The sequence below is a fragment of the Myotis lucifugus genome, unplaced genomic scaffold, assembly GCF_000147115.1.
Source record: "Myotis lucifugus unplaced genomic scaffold, Myoluc2.0 scaffold_5, whole genome shotgun sequence".
In the NCBI taxonomy this organism is placed as follows: domain Eukaryota; kingdom Metazoa; phylum Chordata; class Mammalia; order Chiroptera; family Vespertilionidae; genus Myotis; species Myotis lucifugus.
Genome location: NW_005871053.1, coordinates 12,082,457 through 12,096,190, shown reverse-complemented (window position 1 = coordinate 12,096,190; position 13,734 = coordinate 12,082,457). Strand labels below are relative to the sequence as shown.

The 13,734-nt window shown below is 39.6% G+C and overlaps 1 protein-coding gene across 1 annotated transcript in view; it reads right to left on the bottom strand.

The window, feature by feature from the left end:
* Positions 1 to 13,734, bottom strand: part of LRP2 (LDL receptor related protein 2) — a 194,145-nt gene that overhangs the window by 80,646 nt on the left and 99,765 nt on the right. Inside the window, 6 exon segments of the mRNA XM_023743536.1 lie at positions 3,683 to 3,827; positions 4,787 to 4,914; positions 4,916 to 4,953; positions 8,158 to 8,286; positions 11,094 to 11,271; positions 12,613 to 12,841. Of these exon segments, the coding sequence (XP_023599304.1) occupies positions 3,683 to 3,827; positions 4,787 to 4,914; positions 4,916 to 4,953; positions 8,158 to 8,286; positions 11,094 to 11,271; positions 12,613 to 12,841 (847 nt within the window).

Here is a 13,734-nt window from a genome sequence, read left to right as displayed (position 1 = left end):
ACTGCCTTCAGAAAAAGGAAATTCTGAAAGACAAATGGAAATCCCACAGCTCTCATGCATCCCAGTAACCAGGCCATAGCACCCAGTAGCCCATCACTACAAACACAGTGTGAATTCACGCAGACTTAAAGTGAATTCTGTTCCAAGTTAACAGTCTGAGTTAAAATACAGGAGTTCAAATCCCTGCCCTGCCAGCTCTGACTGTATGACCTGAGGCAAGTAAATTTATCTAAACTTAGTTTCTTTGTCATTTCAATGTGGATGACAATGGCACCTTGTACATAGAGCTCACAGGACAATGAGGTAACACACACATGGTAACTGGCACAAGTGTGTTTAATAAATGTTTCCTGTTTTGTATTGGTCCACTTAATGGGCGAATCCTGTGAGGTAGATACCATTATGCCCATATTATAGAAAAAGGGGCCTAAAAGATTTAGTGTCTTACCCAATGTTATCTATTTTTAATTATTAATGCTATTATGTAATAATCACAATGCTAAAGAACCCTGACATCACAGAAAAATATGGATTACTGGACTAGAAGCAGTTTTTCTAGAAGCAAGGCTATTTTAATATGCACCTGAGATGGTCTGAGGGGAGAAACAAGTAGTAAATTAGAAAATGTCTGTTGATTCGCATGAAGGTGTTTCTATAAAATTGTTTTTCAGTGCAAATAGTTATTTGTGTATCTGTGTTTATGTTTGTCTCTCTGTTGCTACATGTATTTCTCTCTTCTCTTTCTCCCCCCACCCCATTCCCCCCCCCCCCCACACACACACACAAACACTTCTCTCTCTCTCTCTCTCTTCTCTCTAAAATATTCTCTTCTCTGATAACTTTCTCTCCTACTTGGACTAAGATAATTTTTCTCTTTTCAATTTGCCTCTTTCTACTATAATTTCTCTCCTTTTCCTAGGCCTACAGATCTCTTTATTTCAAAGGGAATTTCCTTCCTTGTTTTGTGGAATATGCCAAGCCATTCTGTCAGCTTCACTTTCCAGCTAAAAAATTGCTGTTAGTGAATGGGCTCACAGCTACCCCTAGTGGAAAACAGTTTCTCAAATGTTTCTCTTTTATCCTGAAATGGGAATTGAACCTGAATTACTCTTGTGCTGGAACAGATATTGTACAGGTAAACAATGAACACTATTCTTGTTTTCTTAAGCAAGCTAACTTTCTCCTGGAAGAGTCACAGTAGATATCACCAAAGGATAAAAATAATAAAAAGACTAGAAAGGCAATTTACCTTTGAATCATTATTGTCAGGGGTCTTTATGGATATTCTAAATATATTTGTGACTTGAGGGAATTGGGGCACTGTCTTCATAGGCCACCTTAGTGTCATGAAGTACATTTCCTTATTGAGCTACTAACCCCATTTTACAGGTAAGGAAAGAGAGGCTCAGAGAAGATAAGTAATTTTCCCAAAGTCAAACAGCCTGTGAGGAAACACACTGCTCTCCCCAGTCACAAAATGCATCTTCATATCTTAGGGTTTTGAATAGAGTGTTTTTCTCTATCTTGGCTGCCTCTTCCCTACTTCTTCATTTGACAGAAATAAATATTGGTCATCCTTTAAGACTCAACAATAACCTCTGCCCCCAACCACACAACACTTTATATTCACTGCTGGTACTGTACAGTACTTATCACACTGCAGCAAAGGTACTTGTGTGTCTAGCACTCAGATGTGTAAATTATTCAAAAGCAGGAAAAAAAATGTTTTGTTTATCTTTGAATGTCCAGAACTAACCATGGGACTGATCCATAGAAATCATTTACTTGTGTTTGTTGAATGAATTGGCAAGCAAGCCAGGCTCAAAGCAAGGCCTTTGGATTCCAGAGCAAATGATCTTTCTCAGTACCTCACTGCATTGGGGAACAATTACAAACTTCAGGTTTATATGGATAAAGCAGCCTTACCCATACGGATGTCAACTGGTACCTCTCATTCTACCTAACACTGATGGAGAAGACACATTTCCTGCCAAACTATCAGTCTAAAAGGGAAGGTCCCCATTAACAAGGCAAGAGACCAAGAGATAGAATAAGAGCAGATTGTCATTTGGAATTAAGACAGCTTTGCACTGAGTGGAGTCTAGAGAGATGTAAGTTCCACATTAAGGTTCCTGGGCTGTAAATTTTGCCCATGTTTTGATGGAAGGTGATATTTTCAGTTGACATTATGAACAAATATCTTCTGTCACTGACAAAGGGAGTTAAAATCGGGCCAATTGCTGGAGTTGTGATTTGTAACAGGGCAAAGTTAGAACACTTCCGAGTTAAGCCAAATTCTTAACGTCTATGGACTTCAGATTGTTATTTTAAAAACAAAGGGCTTGCCCTTGCTGGTTTGGCACAGTGGATAGAGTGTCAGCCTGTGGACTGAAGGGTTCCTCGATTCCAGTCAAGGGCACATGCCCTGGTGGTGAGCTCAATCCCCAGTAGGGGGTGTGCAGGAGGCAGCCAATCAATGATTCTCTCTCATCATTGATGTTTCTATCTCTCTCTCCCTTCCTCTCTGAAATCAATAAAAATATATTTGTGGGGGAAAAACAAACAATGAAGGGCTTGAAACAGATGAGCCTCCAAGTTTCCCCTCATGTTAAGAGTTGATGATTCTACCCCGTTTAATAAATTCTGGGGGATTAATGTTTGTGCATATTGCAAATGTCCCGCTCAATGTGAATGGTTACTACACTTGCCTGCACTTGGTAATGTTGTGAAGATTAAACGAGATGATATTTGTGGAAGCCCTTTGTAAATTGTAAAGCACTGGCTGACGTGAGCTCCTCCTATCTGCTGTAAATTAGCCACTTGGTTGCTGTATGCCTTCCTCATCTGTAGTATTTCTCTTTCTGAATGTTCCAAAGAGAACAACCTTACTAGCTGGTGCCTAATCCAGAGCAGTGATTGTCACTCTACTCAGCCCTGCTAATTGGCCCTCTCACAAGACCCTCCCTTTGCTTTAGGAATTTTCACTTTCAAAATTATTATAAATTAATAACCACCACCACCACCACCACCACCACCCCCCCCCCCCACACACACACACACACATACGTTTCAACTTTGTCCCAGAGTGGAGAAAATCAATGCTAGTCAAGTTACTTCTGATCTACTTCATGTGATTTCATACCTACACCCCATCTAGAATTTCCTCTGGGAATTAGAGTAAAAAGAACAGTTATCGCAGAGAGGAGAGTATCAAAGAAATCAGAATCAAGTTCCTACTTTCTGTTTCACTGTTAGAAAAACTATATTGGAGCCATAGAAAGATTTTCATCTTAGAACAGAGGTAACCTATAAATTAGGCTTACTACTAAAATAGCATTGAAGATTTGATGAGAAGAGATAGTGAAAATTCCCTGCTATTATAATCTTTCTTTTATGCTGAATTCTTACATAATTTTTATTTATTGTTTTTACAAAAATATCTCAAATCCTCCTAACAGGAACAAGTTAGCATTGATATTTAGGAGGAAACAAAATAGGTCAGTAAAAAGTTTCAAAAATTTATTTTTAAGTTGGTTTTCCTCCTTAGCTTTGATACAAATATCTATTCGCTTTTGTTTCTGCTTAAAAATAATTTCAAAATTCCATGAAAGTATTTCCTGAGGATAGATTTTACATGAATCAGAAACTAGTGTTTGTATACAGAGTATTATGGAATCATTACCTCAATTGACTGAGTTCCAGGATTGGTGTAATAAAGGTTTCTTGATATCCAGTCTAAGGCCAGGCTCATAGAAGAGCCCAAACTAGACAGAGGAACAAACACAGTCCTGTTGGTGCCATCTGTCTTCACTCTGTGGATTTCACCCTAGAAAGAAAGACATGGAGAAGTGAGCTGTTCCAAGGCCACATCTTCTCCACGAAAACACTTCCTTCACTGTGGCTACTGCCAGCTGCTATGTCTCTTTAAACTCCTCAGACTTGCAGAAAAGGCCAAGGTTCAGCACCATTGGATGGCCTCACTATGTACAATGCCAGCCACACTTTGAAAACACTGATTTTTAAGTGTGTCACGGGAATACACAAGGCTCACCATTCAGACTACCTCTGATACTGGCTACAGATATTTATTTGTTAATTACCACGGGCCAGAGTCATAAAAATAACCCAAGTCACAGGTGAGAATCAGGAGGCCAGAAGTATGTTTTGCATAGTGGCGAGAATAGCAAACACATAATCTTCTCTCTCCCCTCATTTGTATTCTTTTTGCCCCTTCCCCACCCTAAAGGGTGAGGAGGGGGCACAATGGGAAAGTGATTGGAGAAGTTTTCTTTTTATCCTCGAGGCAAAGATTTGAATGAAGGCCCCCGGCAGTCACAACAAATGCTTTCCTGGAATCCCTAGGGAGCTCCTGCTTTTTGTCTTGAGTTGTGATCATTGTTATGTTAGTCTAATATCTTCTACAAGCTTAAAGCTCCTTAAGAACAATCTTTGTGACTGCTGCTTCTAGGCATGTATTCTGCAACTGGAACCAGCTAGTTCAGTGCAGGGCAAACAGTAAGCACTTAATAAGTACTTGCTGCATGAATAAAAAATGCCCAATAGCTTAAGTGTGCTTATTATTCTAAAGCTAAAGTGTTTTCTGATCTTTGCTCCAGGACAACCTCCCATTTATATCCCTCACTGAATCAAAAAATAATTTAGTGGTAATTTAGTATTACTGGATCATTGCCCCTTTATCCACCCAGCAAACGTTTGCCTATAAGGAGGTATCAGTGCAGGCTCTGTGAGAACAAGTTACAGATTTTGAATGGTTTCAAAACTTTCTGGATTCTCAAACCCAATGGTGAATTCTTCTGTGTCATCAAACTCAACATCATAACCGTTCTGTATCCCTGATATAGGAACCATAGCATCATTGCTCTTCACCTCAGGATTAAGGGAGATTCCAAAAATTTACACTGCGTCTTACAGTTATTAAGAAAGGTTGATCATCTGTGAAAATAGCAGAGTATCAGTCAAAATTATATCCCACTCTTCCCAGACACTTAGAGTAATGAAAGGCAGTGGATTGTTACCATTTTATGGAATAAAATATAATTGCAGCAATAAATACAATACACAATATATATTATATCCCAAATGGCAGTGACTATGTCTGATTTACTCACTATTATGTCCCCAGAGTCTGGTATATAATAATTGCCTAATAAATATTTGTAACTAAATGAATGATCACATAAATGAATAAATGTGTGGGTGCATAGGTGAATACATAAACAGTATCTTCTAAATACATAAACAGTATCTCTCAAAAAGTATCTGTACATTGAAACTTAAACATCCTCATAATATTTTACTCAAACTATCAGTTCACTTAGTCTCCTTAATACAATGAAGTACTTTTTCAAAGATAATCTTATCCTAGCTATAGTCCCCTTATTGAAAAAAAAAATCTAAATGAATGAAATTCAACAGTGGGTTTTGTTTTTATCACTAGAGGCTCGAAGCACAAAATTCATGCACTGGCGGGGGGTGGGGGGACGAGGGGGTGTCCCTCAGCCCAGCCTGCCCCCTCTCACAGTCCAGGAGCCCTCAGGGGATGTCCTACTAACTGACGGCTTAGGCCTGCTCCCTGTGAGCCTAAGCCGCAGTCTGGCCTCCCTCTGCGGGCTGATCAGGGGAAGGCACCACTCCCATCACTGCCAGCTGCCAAGGTGCTTTCATCAACCCAGACTCCAGTCCCTTTACCATAAAAAAATGACAACTTTCTTTAGGCATTTTCAAGATGTCTCTTTCATAGGATATGACATTTCTTTCTTCCTTTTTTTTATCCTCACCTGAGGATATGTTTCCTTTGATTTTTAGAGAGCTTGGAAGAGAGAGGGAAAGACAGAGAGAAACATCAATGTGAGAGGGACACTTCAATTGGTTGCCTCCTGCATGAGCCCTGACCTGGGCCACGGACAGGGAGGAGCCTGCAACCTAGGTACATGCCCTTGACCAGGAATCTAACCCAAGACCAGTTGGTTTGCAGGCTGACAATCTAACCACTGAGCATGCTGGCCAGGGCCATCTGCTTTTTCCCTTAACCTTATCACATAAGCATTTCCAAAGATATGCCAGACACAGAGTAAACACTATTGTAAAGGCTATTGAATATGTAGGTCAAGTAAAATGTTTTCATCTACAATTGTTAACAAGTTCTCTAAGCTTCTTGTTGAAAAAATGTGTAACTTTCAACACACATTGACACTTAGTTATCCAACTGGTACAGAGAAACCATTTGGGAAACTGAAAAATTTCCACCTCACTAAACTCAGCCCATGGTAAAACCACTAATGGAATTTTTGTGAAACAACCAAAGGTACTATGTAGAGTTGACATTTATCAATCACCATCATATAGTAATACTGATTACACCAATCCCCAATGCACAGTTCAAGAATCTGTGGTGAAAGAATGCTTTGTATCCAAAATGTCTATAGCCCAGTTTAATCTTCTGCTGAAAGACAATGAGGGCACACTAAATTAAACAATGTCAGCAAAGATTAGCTTCATAATAAGTCTGAAGAAAAATTGCAAATGCCAATCCCTTTGTAAGAATTACCAATAATTAAAATCTTTCATCAGGAAAGTATCATTGCAAAATATTACATGGAATAAGCCTACATCTGCATAACCTGTAAACACCATAAATTTCCTAGACTCAGCATGTATTTTCCATTTGAAAACTAAATCTCCCTCTAGATTAGGACTCCAGTTTCTCTTACTTTAGGAATTTTTTATCATTAAACATTCGGTTTGAACTTATGTACAGCCATTTTTATGAGTAGCAAAACACATTCACTCCTCTTCACTGAGAAATGAAAGAAACTTGAATATATAACTCTTTAGATTTTTAAGCAAAGGCGAATGATTTTTTAAAATAATTTATTATAGCCCTAGCTTAGCTGGTTTGGCTCAGTGGACAGAGTGTCGGCCTGCGAACTGAAGGGTCCGGGGTTCCATTCCAGTCAAGTGCACATGCCCAGGTTGCGGGCTCCATCCCCAGTAGGGGGCGTACAGGAGGCAGCCGATCAATGATTCTCATCTTTGATGTTTCTATTTCTCTCTCCTTCTCCCTTCCTCTCTGAAATCAATAAAAATGTATCTTTTAAATAGATCAAGTGCAAATTCCAGAAGAAATCTCTTTTGTAGATTGACTACATCTTTTCCTTTCTTTCTTACTCCCTAAAATACTTAATATAACCCTTCACATATTCTTCAATCAACCCAGTAAAATATCTAGGATTAGATAAAGATTAAATTGCTCAAATAATCATTTAAAATATTTCTTTCAGTGGAAACATATTTTTAGAGTGTCAGATAATAACAGTAAAGGTATTGAAACTGGAGTGGGAAGACCTAAGCTACAACACTCATGATTGGCTATTGGCTATGAGAATAAAAATGAGATCAAGATCCTGAAAAATGAAGCCATACAGTAATGTCAAGACAAGTACCATATAATTTCACTCATAGGTAGAATCTAATGAAATAAACAAGCAAAACAGAGACCGACATATAGATAGAGAGCAGGCTGACAGCTGTTGGGGATAGGGGTTGGGGGTTGTGTGGAGGAGTGAGGGGATTGAGAAAAAAAGAGAAAACTCATGGACATAGATAGTGGCATAGTGATAGCTGGGGGGATGGACAATGGAGGGGGCACAGGGAAGATAAATAGGGATGGACACAGACTTGACTTGGGGTGGTGAACACACAATACAATGTACAGATGATGTGCTGTGGAATTGTGCACCTGAAACCTGTATAATTTTGTTAACCAGTGTCACCCCAATTAATTCAATAAAAAGAAAAGAAAAACAAGAAATTTTTTTTAAAAAAAGAAGAATTTTTACTTAAGTGCAGAATTTGGAACTTTCCATTACCATAGCTTGTCTAACTGCAACCAGGTAAGAGAAAATGTGAGGCTAGGACTGTTGAATCACATGCACACATAATATTAGCTTTATATTCAGAAACTATATAACAACAGAGTACTCAATTAAGTCGCCCCATACACACACACTCCCCAGATACTGCTGAATCAAAGGGAATGCAGCACACACTCCATCAGCAAGTGGTTTACAGCTTACACTGCCTTGCACAGACTACGGCAAGGCCACCATCAGGGCACACTTAAAGGGCATACTGTACCTCTCAGGCAAGTCACAGAATCATGAGAGAGACTCCATCCAGAGGGACAAGCACAGGAGTAAAGCTGTGGCCTCTTTGAGGAAAGCAGGCATAGGTGGCTGCAGGGGGCAGAGGCACAGGAATTTACATCTGCAATAGAAAGAGAAGTAAACATTGCTGAATGGGAAAATCCCACATAGAAGTGTACAGAATGAATGGGCAAAGAAAATGTGACATATTTATATGTACACATACACAGTGGAATATCACTCAGCCATAAAGAAAGGAAATCCTGCCATTTGCAACAACATGGGTGGACCTTGATGGCATTATGCTAAGTGAAATAAGATATATATCAGAAAAGATATATGCTATATAATCTCACTTACATGTAAAATAAAAATAAATAAAAATGAACTCAGAGAAAACAGATTGGTGGTTGCCAGAATCAGAGGGTGGGGGGTGAGTGAAATGGTGAAGGTGGTCAAAAGTATTAGCTTCCAGTGATAAGGCACATTAATTTTGAGGATGTAATACACAGCACGATGACTATAGTTAACAATACTGTACTGCATATTTGGAAATTGCTGAGAGTAGATCTTAAAAGTTTCATCACAAAAATGTTTTTGTAACTGTGTGTGCTGATGGATGTTCACTAACTTATTGTCGTAATCATTTCACAAGATATACATATTTCAAATCATGTTGTACAGCTAAAACTAATATATGTCAAATTATATCTCAATTTAAACAAGTACATTTTTAAACGTGCTCTGTCACACTATTACTGTTCCCCAGAGGCCCCTAGTATTTGAAGACACAAGTACATGAAGTTACCTCTGTAAGTTTGGGTATTTTCCTTGACTCTTTTGGCCTTCCCTAACACCCAGCTTTCATCATAAAATTCATAAGAGGCAAAGAAGGAGGAGTGACTTGCCCAAGGTTACAGATCAATCCTGTCAATACCGGATTATGAACTAATAGCCACTGAGTAATCCTGAGCTTAGTATGGAAATATGATGCTAAATATTATTGTCTCCTTGCCTGACCTAAAAGAGACCTTTTCACATTAAATGAAATCAAGGTGTGTGTCCCTATGTGACCTTTACAATTACACACAGTTGACCAAATTTGGTTACATAACAATCTTTTATTTTTCTAATGATGACATCTTTGTGTGTCTCTGCTCCTTGACAAGAGTGATCCTGTGTGTATCCCAAGCTCACTGGATGTTCTCCAGACCTTACATGTTCTTATTACATACCTTGTCAGATCTATTAATCCATTCATTCCTCCAAAATGTTAAGCCTTCACTGTATACCAAACACCATTCCACACACTGGGAATACTGTAAACATGGGACAGATATTCTAGCAAAGGAGGCAGAACTAAACTCATAAATTGTGTGATTTCAGGAGGTAGAAGAGAGTAAAAGGAGAATAAATGGTGACGGAAGGACACTTGACTTGGGGTGAACACACAATACAATATGCAGATGATACATTAGAGAATTATACACCTGAAATCTGTATAATTTGATTAAGCAATGTCACCCCAATAAATTCATAATAAATAAATAAATAAATAAATAAATAAATAAATATTTGTGAGTGCCAACCCAGTGTGGTTCAGTGCTTGAGCATCGACCTAGGAACCAAGAGATCACAGTTCAATTCCTGCTCAGGGCACATGCCCAGGTTTCAAGCTTCATCCCCAGTAGGGGGCTTGAAGGAAGCAGCCGATCAATGACGTTTCTCTCTCATCGATGTTTCTATCTCTCTATCCCTCTCCCTCTCTCTCTAAAAATCAATAAATATATATTTTTAGTTAATAATATAAATAAATAGTGTGATTTCAGAATATGAGGATAAACAGCAAAATAACTATGAGAAGGGAAGGCTATTTTAGGGTGATTGAGAGCCAGCAGGAGCATTTAATAGAATCCTAAATGACATGAAGGAGCAACTGATGCAGAAATCTAGAGGAGAGATATTCCAGGCAGGGGAAGAGCTAGTTCAAAAGTTCAGAGGTGGGGCCCGACCGGCAAGGCTCAATGGTTGAGCATTGACCTATGAACCAGGAGGTCACTGTTTGATTCCAGGTCAGGTTGTGGACTCAATTCCCAGTGTGGGTGTGCAGGAGACAGCCAATCAAAGATTTCTCTATTCATTGATGTTTCTCTCTCTCTCTCTCTCTCTCTCTCTCTCTCTCTCTCTCTCTCTCTCTCTCCCCCTCTTCCTCTCCCTCTCCCTTCCTCTCTGAAATCAATAAAGATATTAAAAAAGAAAAAAAAGATACAATGACTTAAAGATACCATCCCTGGGAGGCAGGTGGGCCTAAGGCAAGCATAAACTCTGCAAAAAGTTCAGAGGTGGGAAGTTGCCTGGTATGCTTCAGGACACAGTCCAATGTGACAAGAGTAAGTAAGTGGGAGAAGAGACCAGGGAGATAACAGGGGCCAGATTCTGAATGTGATGAGAATCCACTACAGAGTTATGAGGAGAGAAGATTGACGTATTCCTCCTCACGCTACCAAAGTCAAATTTTTAAATCACCTCTCCACCTACACCAGGCACTCCAGGAAGATGGGGTAGCCACAGCAGAGCACCTACAGGGCAATGGTGCCATAATAAATAAGTCCTAAAAATAGGTGGTAGTGATAAAAGGGACTGTGTATCTGGTCTATGCTATATTTGTCAGCGGAGGAAATTGAGACTCAGAAAATTCACAGAAGCAGTAGCCAATTGCTAAATAAAATGATACAATTTAGACCTGCTGCTGTTACATACAAGATTTGAGTTTTCCATGGTAAATAAAAGTAATGGAAATGTTAGGACAAGGGTAGTTGGTAAAGTGGAAAGGAAAATTCATTGCATTTTACATTTCCAGAATAAGTGTTTTCCAAGCTATTTTCAGGCAGAGTGTTTCTCTGTCTCTCTCGATTGTCTCTCATTTACCATTCGGCTGTTTTGCAGGATGAACCGCAACAATCCCAAGAGGCTGGTGCACATTATAAATGACAACGGAATGTTGCCCTCCATGCCACTTGTTGGCTTGAGTGACCTGCTCAGTTGCTCGGTCAGTCCAGTACACCGAATCTTCAAAGACGGTCAGGGCATAGGGATGCCGCAGAATCTGTGAGGCAGAAGAGAACAATGAGATCTCGCCCAGAAATAAAAACCAAGGGGAACAAAGTAGAAAAGGATGCTGAATAGATGGTTTCCTTTAGCATGTGATCTATAATAATAAAAGAGTAATATGCAAATCGACCAAACAGCAGAACGACCGTCCAGACGACCACGCTAAGACACGCACTGGCACCAGGCCAGCCAAGGCGGGTGCGATGTGATTGGTCGGGGGCCCACCATCGCCCCATGATTGCCCTGCAGAGGGAGGCCCAGGCTAGGGGCCGGGAGGGCGGTCAATGAGAAGGGGGGAGGGCTCCGCGATCACCCCAAAGAGGGAGGCCCAGGCCACCCTCTGAGGGGCGATCGATCAGGGGCTCCGCGGAACCAGGGAACCAGAAGCAGAAGTGGGCAGTGCCAGGACAAGGCGGGTGTGGGCGGGGGCAGGGCCACAATGCAGCCAGGGCCACAGCCATGAGGGCCCCAGCAGCCGGGGCTGCAAATGCCTACCCTTGCATGAATTTCATGCATCGGGCCTCTAGTTATTTAATAAAAACACAGGGAAGTCACTGTTCAAGAGACAGACCAAAATTATACTGCTTGACCTATCTCCCATTATACCACTCAAAATCCTTTCTCATGCATGTGTCACTTAGTCTTTATTTTTACTCTGGTAATTACACTGGGCACCCATTTACAAATGAAAGCAAAACTGAAGCACAGAAGTGAGGAGCCAGGTCTGGGGTCCCCACCACCCCATTATCATCTCTCCTTCTCCAGTGCAATTCCCACCGTCTTGTTCTGCCACTCACAGATGTACATAAATCTGATAGACTTAGATGCATATTTTCTGAAGGTGGAGAGGCCCTCCCAGGGTCTCTTCAAGTCACAAAACTGTAAATAATGACAATCTTAAATAGAAGTCATTAATAGTTCTCTGGAAAAAAATACATTTTCTGTATTTTACCATAACTTGTGAGAATAAAATCCACAGAATTTCCTAAATAAAAATACAAAGCACATAACAGGCTATGATTAACTGAGAATGTAAATATAATTAAATTGTTACTATTTGTTTAACACTTTTTAAAGGTACAGAAGCAACAGATTAGCACCTACAGATCAACTAAATTACACAAGCAATCTGACCATGAACTAAAATAAAAATACATATTTTCAGTTAGTAAAAAAAAAAAAAGATGGATTGGCTCTTATTCCTGTTAATATTCCCTGGATTGAGCATGCAATGTCTGTAACACAAAAATTAAGTTCTTCGTATTCTTGTTATTCTGTCTGCTTTCCACTCGGTCACTATTATAGTTTCTGGTTTTTTTCCTCAGTACCAACTTACCAAATCACTGGCTATCACCTGCCTCCGATGTTGTCCATCATAGTCACAAAAATCTAAGTAATCAAGATAGGCATCCAAGAAGTAGAGCAGTCTGTTGGGGTAGTCAATAGTTAAGCCATTGGGCCATAAAATCTTGTCTTGGACAATAACAGTGCGCGAACTGCCGTCCATGCTGGCTCGCTCAATACGAGGGTGATGGCCCCAGTCAGACCAGAACATCAGATGTTCACTGTGAAAAGAAACTAGTTACCAATCGGACAGGACATATTTCAACACAGAAAAATAACTGTCATCTCAAGTAACAGGACATCATATATACACTCTACTTAAAATAACTCATTTCCAGTTCAGAATATATGCCCAGAGCTTATTCTTTCCTCTGAGCATTGCAAAGGAAAACTGTAAATATGATGCAACCACAAGCCACCTAGGTGTTTTTTATAATGTTCATAAAACATGCAGTACATTATGACTCTGAAATGTCTCAATGCCGATTCATGTTTCTGTACAATCCACAAATACTGGATCTAGAAAAATCCATCTGTCCCTGACTTTCTACCCGGTCATGTTTAAGAGGGTCAATTTATTTCTCATCAGAGATTCATCATAAATTTCACTGGAGTTGAATCTCTGCAATATCTAGAAGTCTGTATCACACTGAACATAATTTGCCCAACTCGTCATCCTGCAGACAAGAATCTAAGTTAGAGAATCTAAGCAAATTCAAGAGAGGAGGCCTGCAGAGGTTTCTAAACATGTGGGAGAATTTCTTTTTCTTCCCTTTAGGAACAACAGGAAAAAATTTTCCCCCTTGTATTACATAAAAGGGAACTCTAGGAAATAGCATGAAACCAAAGCAGAAAATTCTGGCTTTTATTATTTTTTTTAATGAAACCATGAGATATCAAGGTTAGAGCAAGCTAGCCCATCTATGGCATATTACTGTATACATTCATTAGAAACTTAATTATATAATTCTATAATAATCATGTCAATAATTGTATTGCCAAGCTAATAAATCGATGCAGTCTGAAAGTGAACAATCAATTGCCCTTGTGTACTTTATGGCAAACACTATTAAAGATAAAGAAATGATAGCAACAACCAGTTGGATGCCTACCA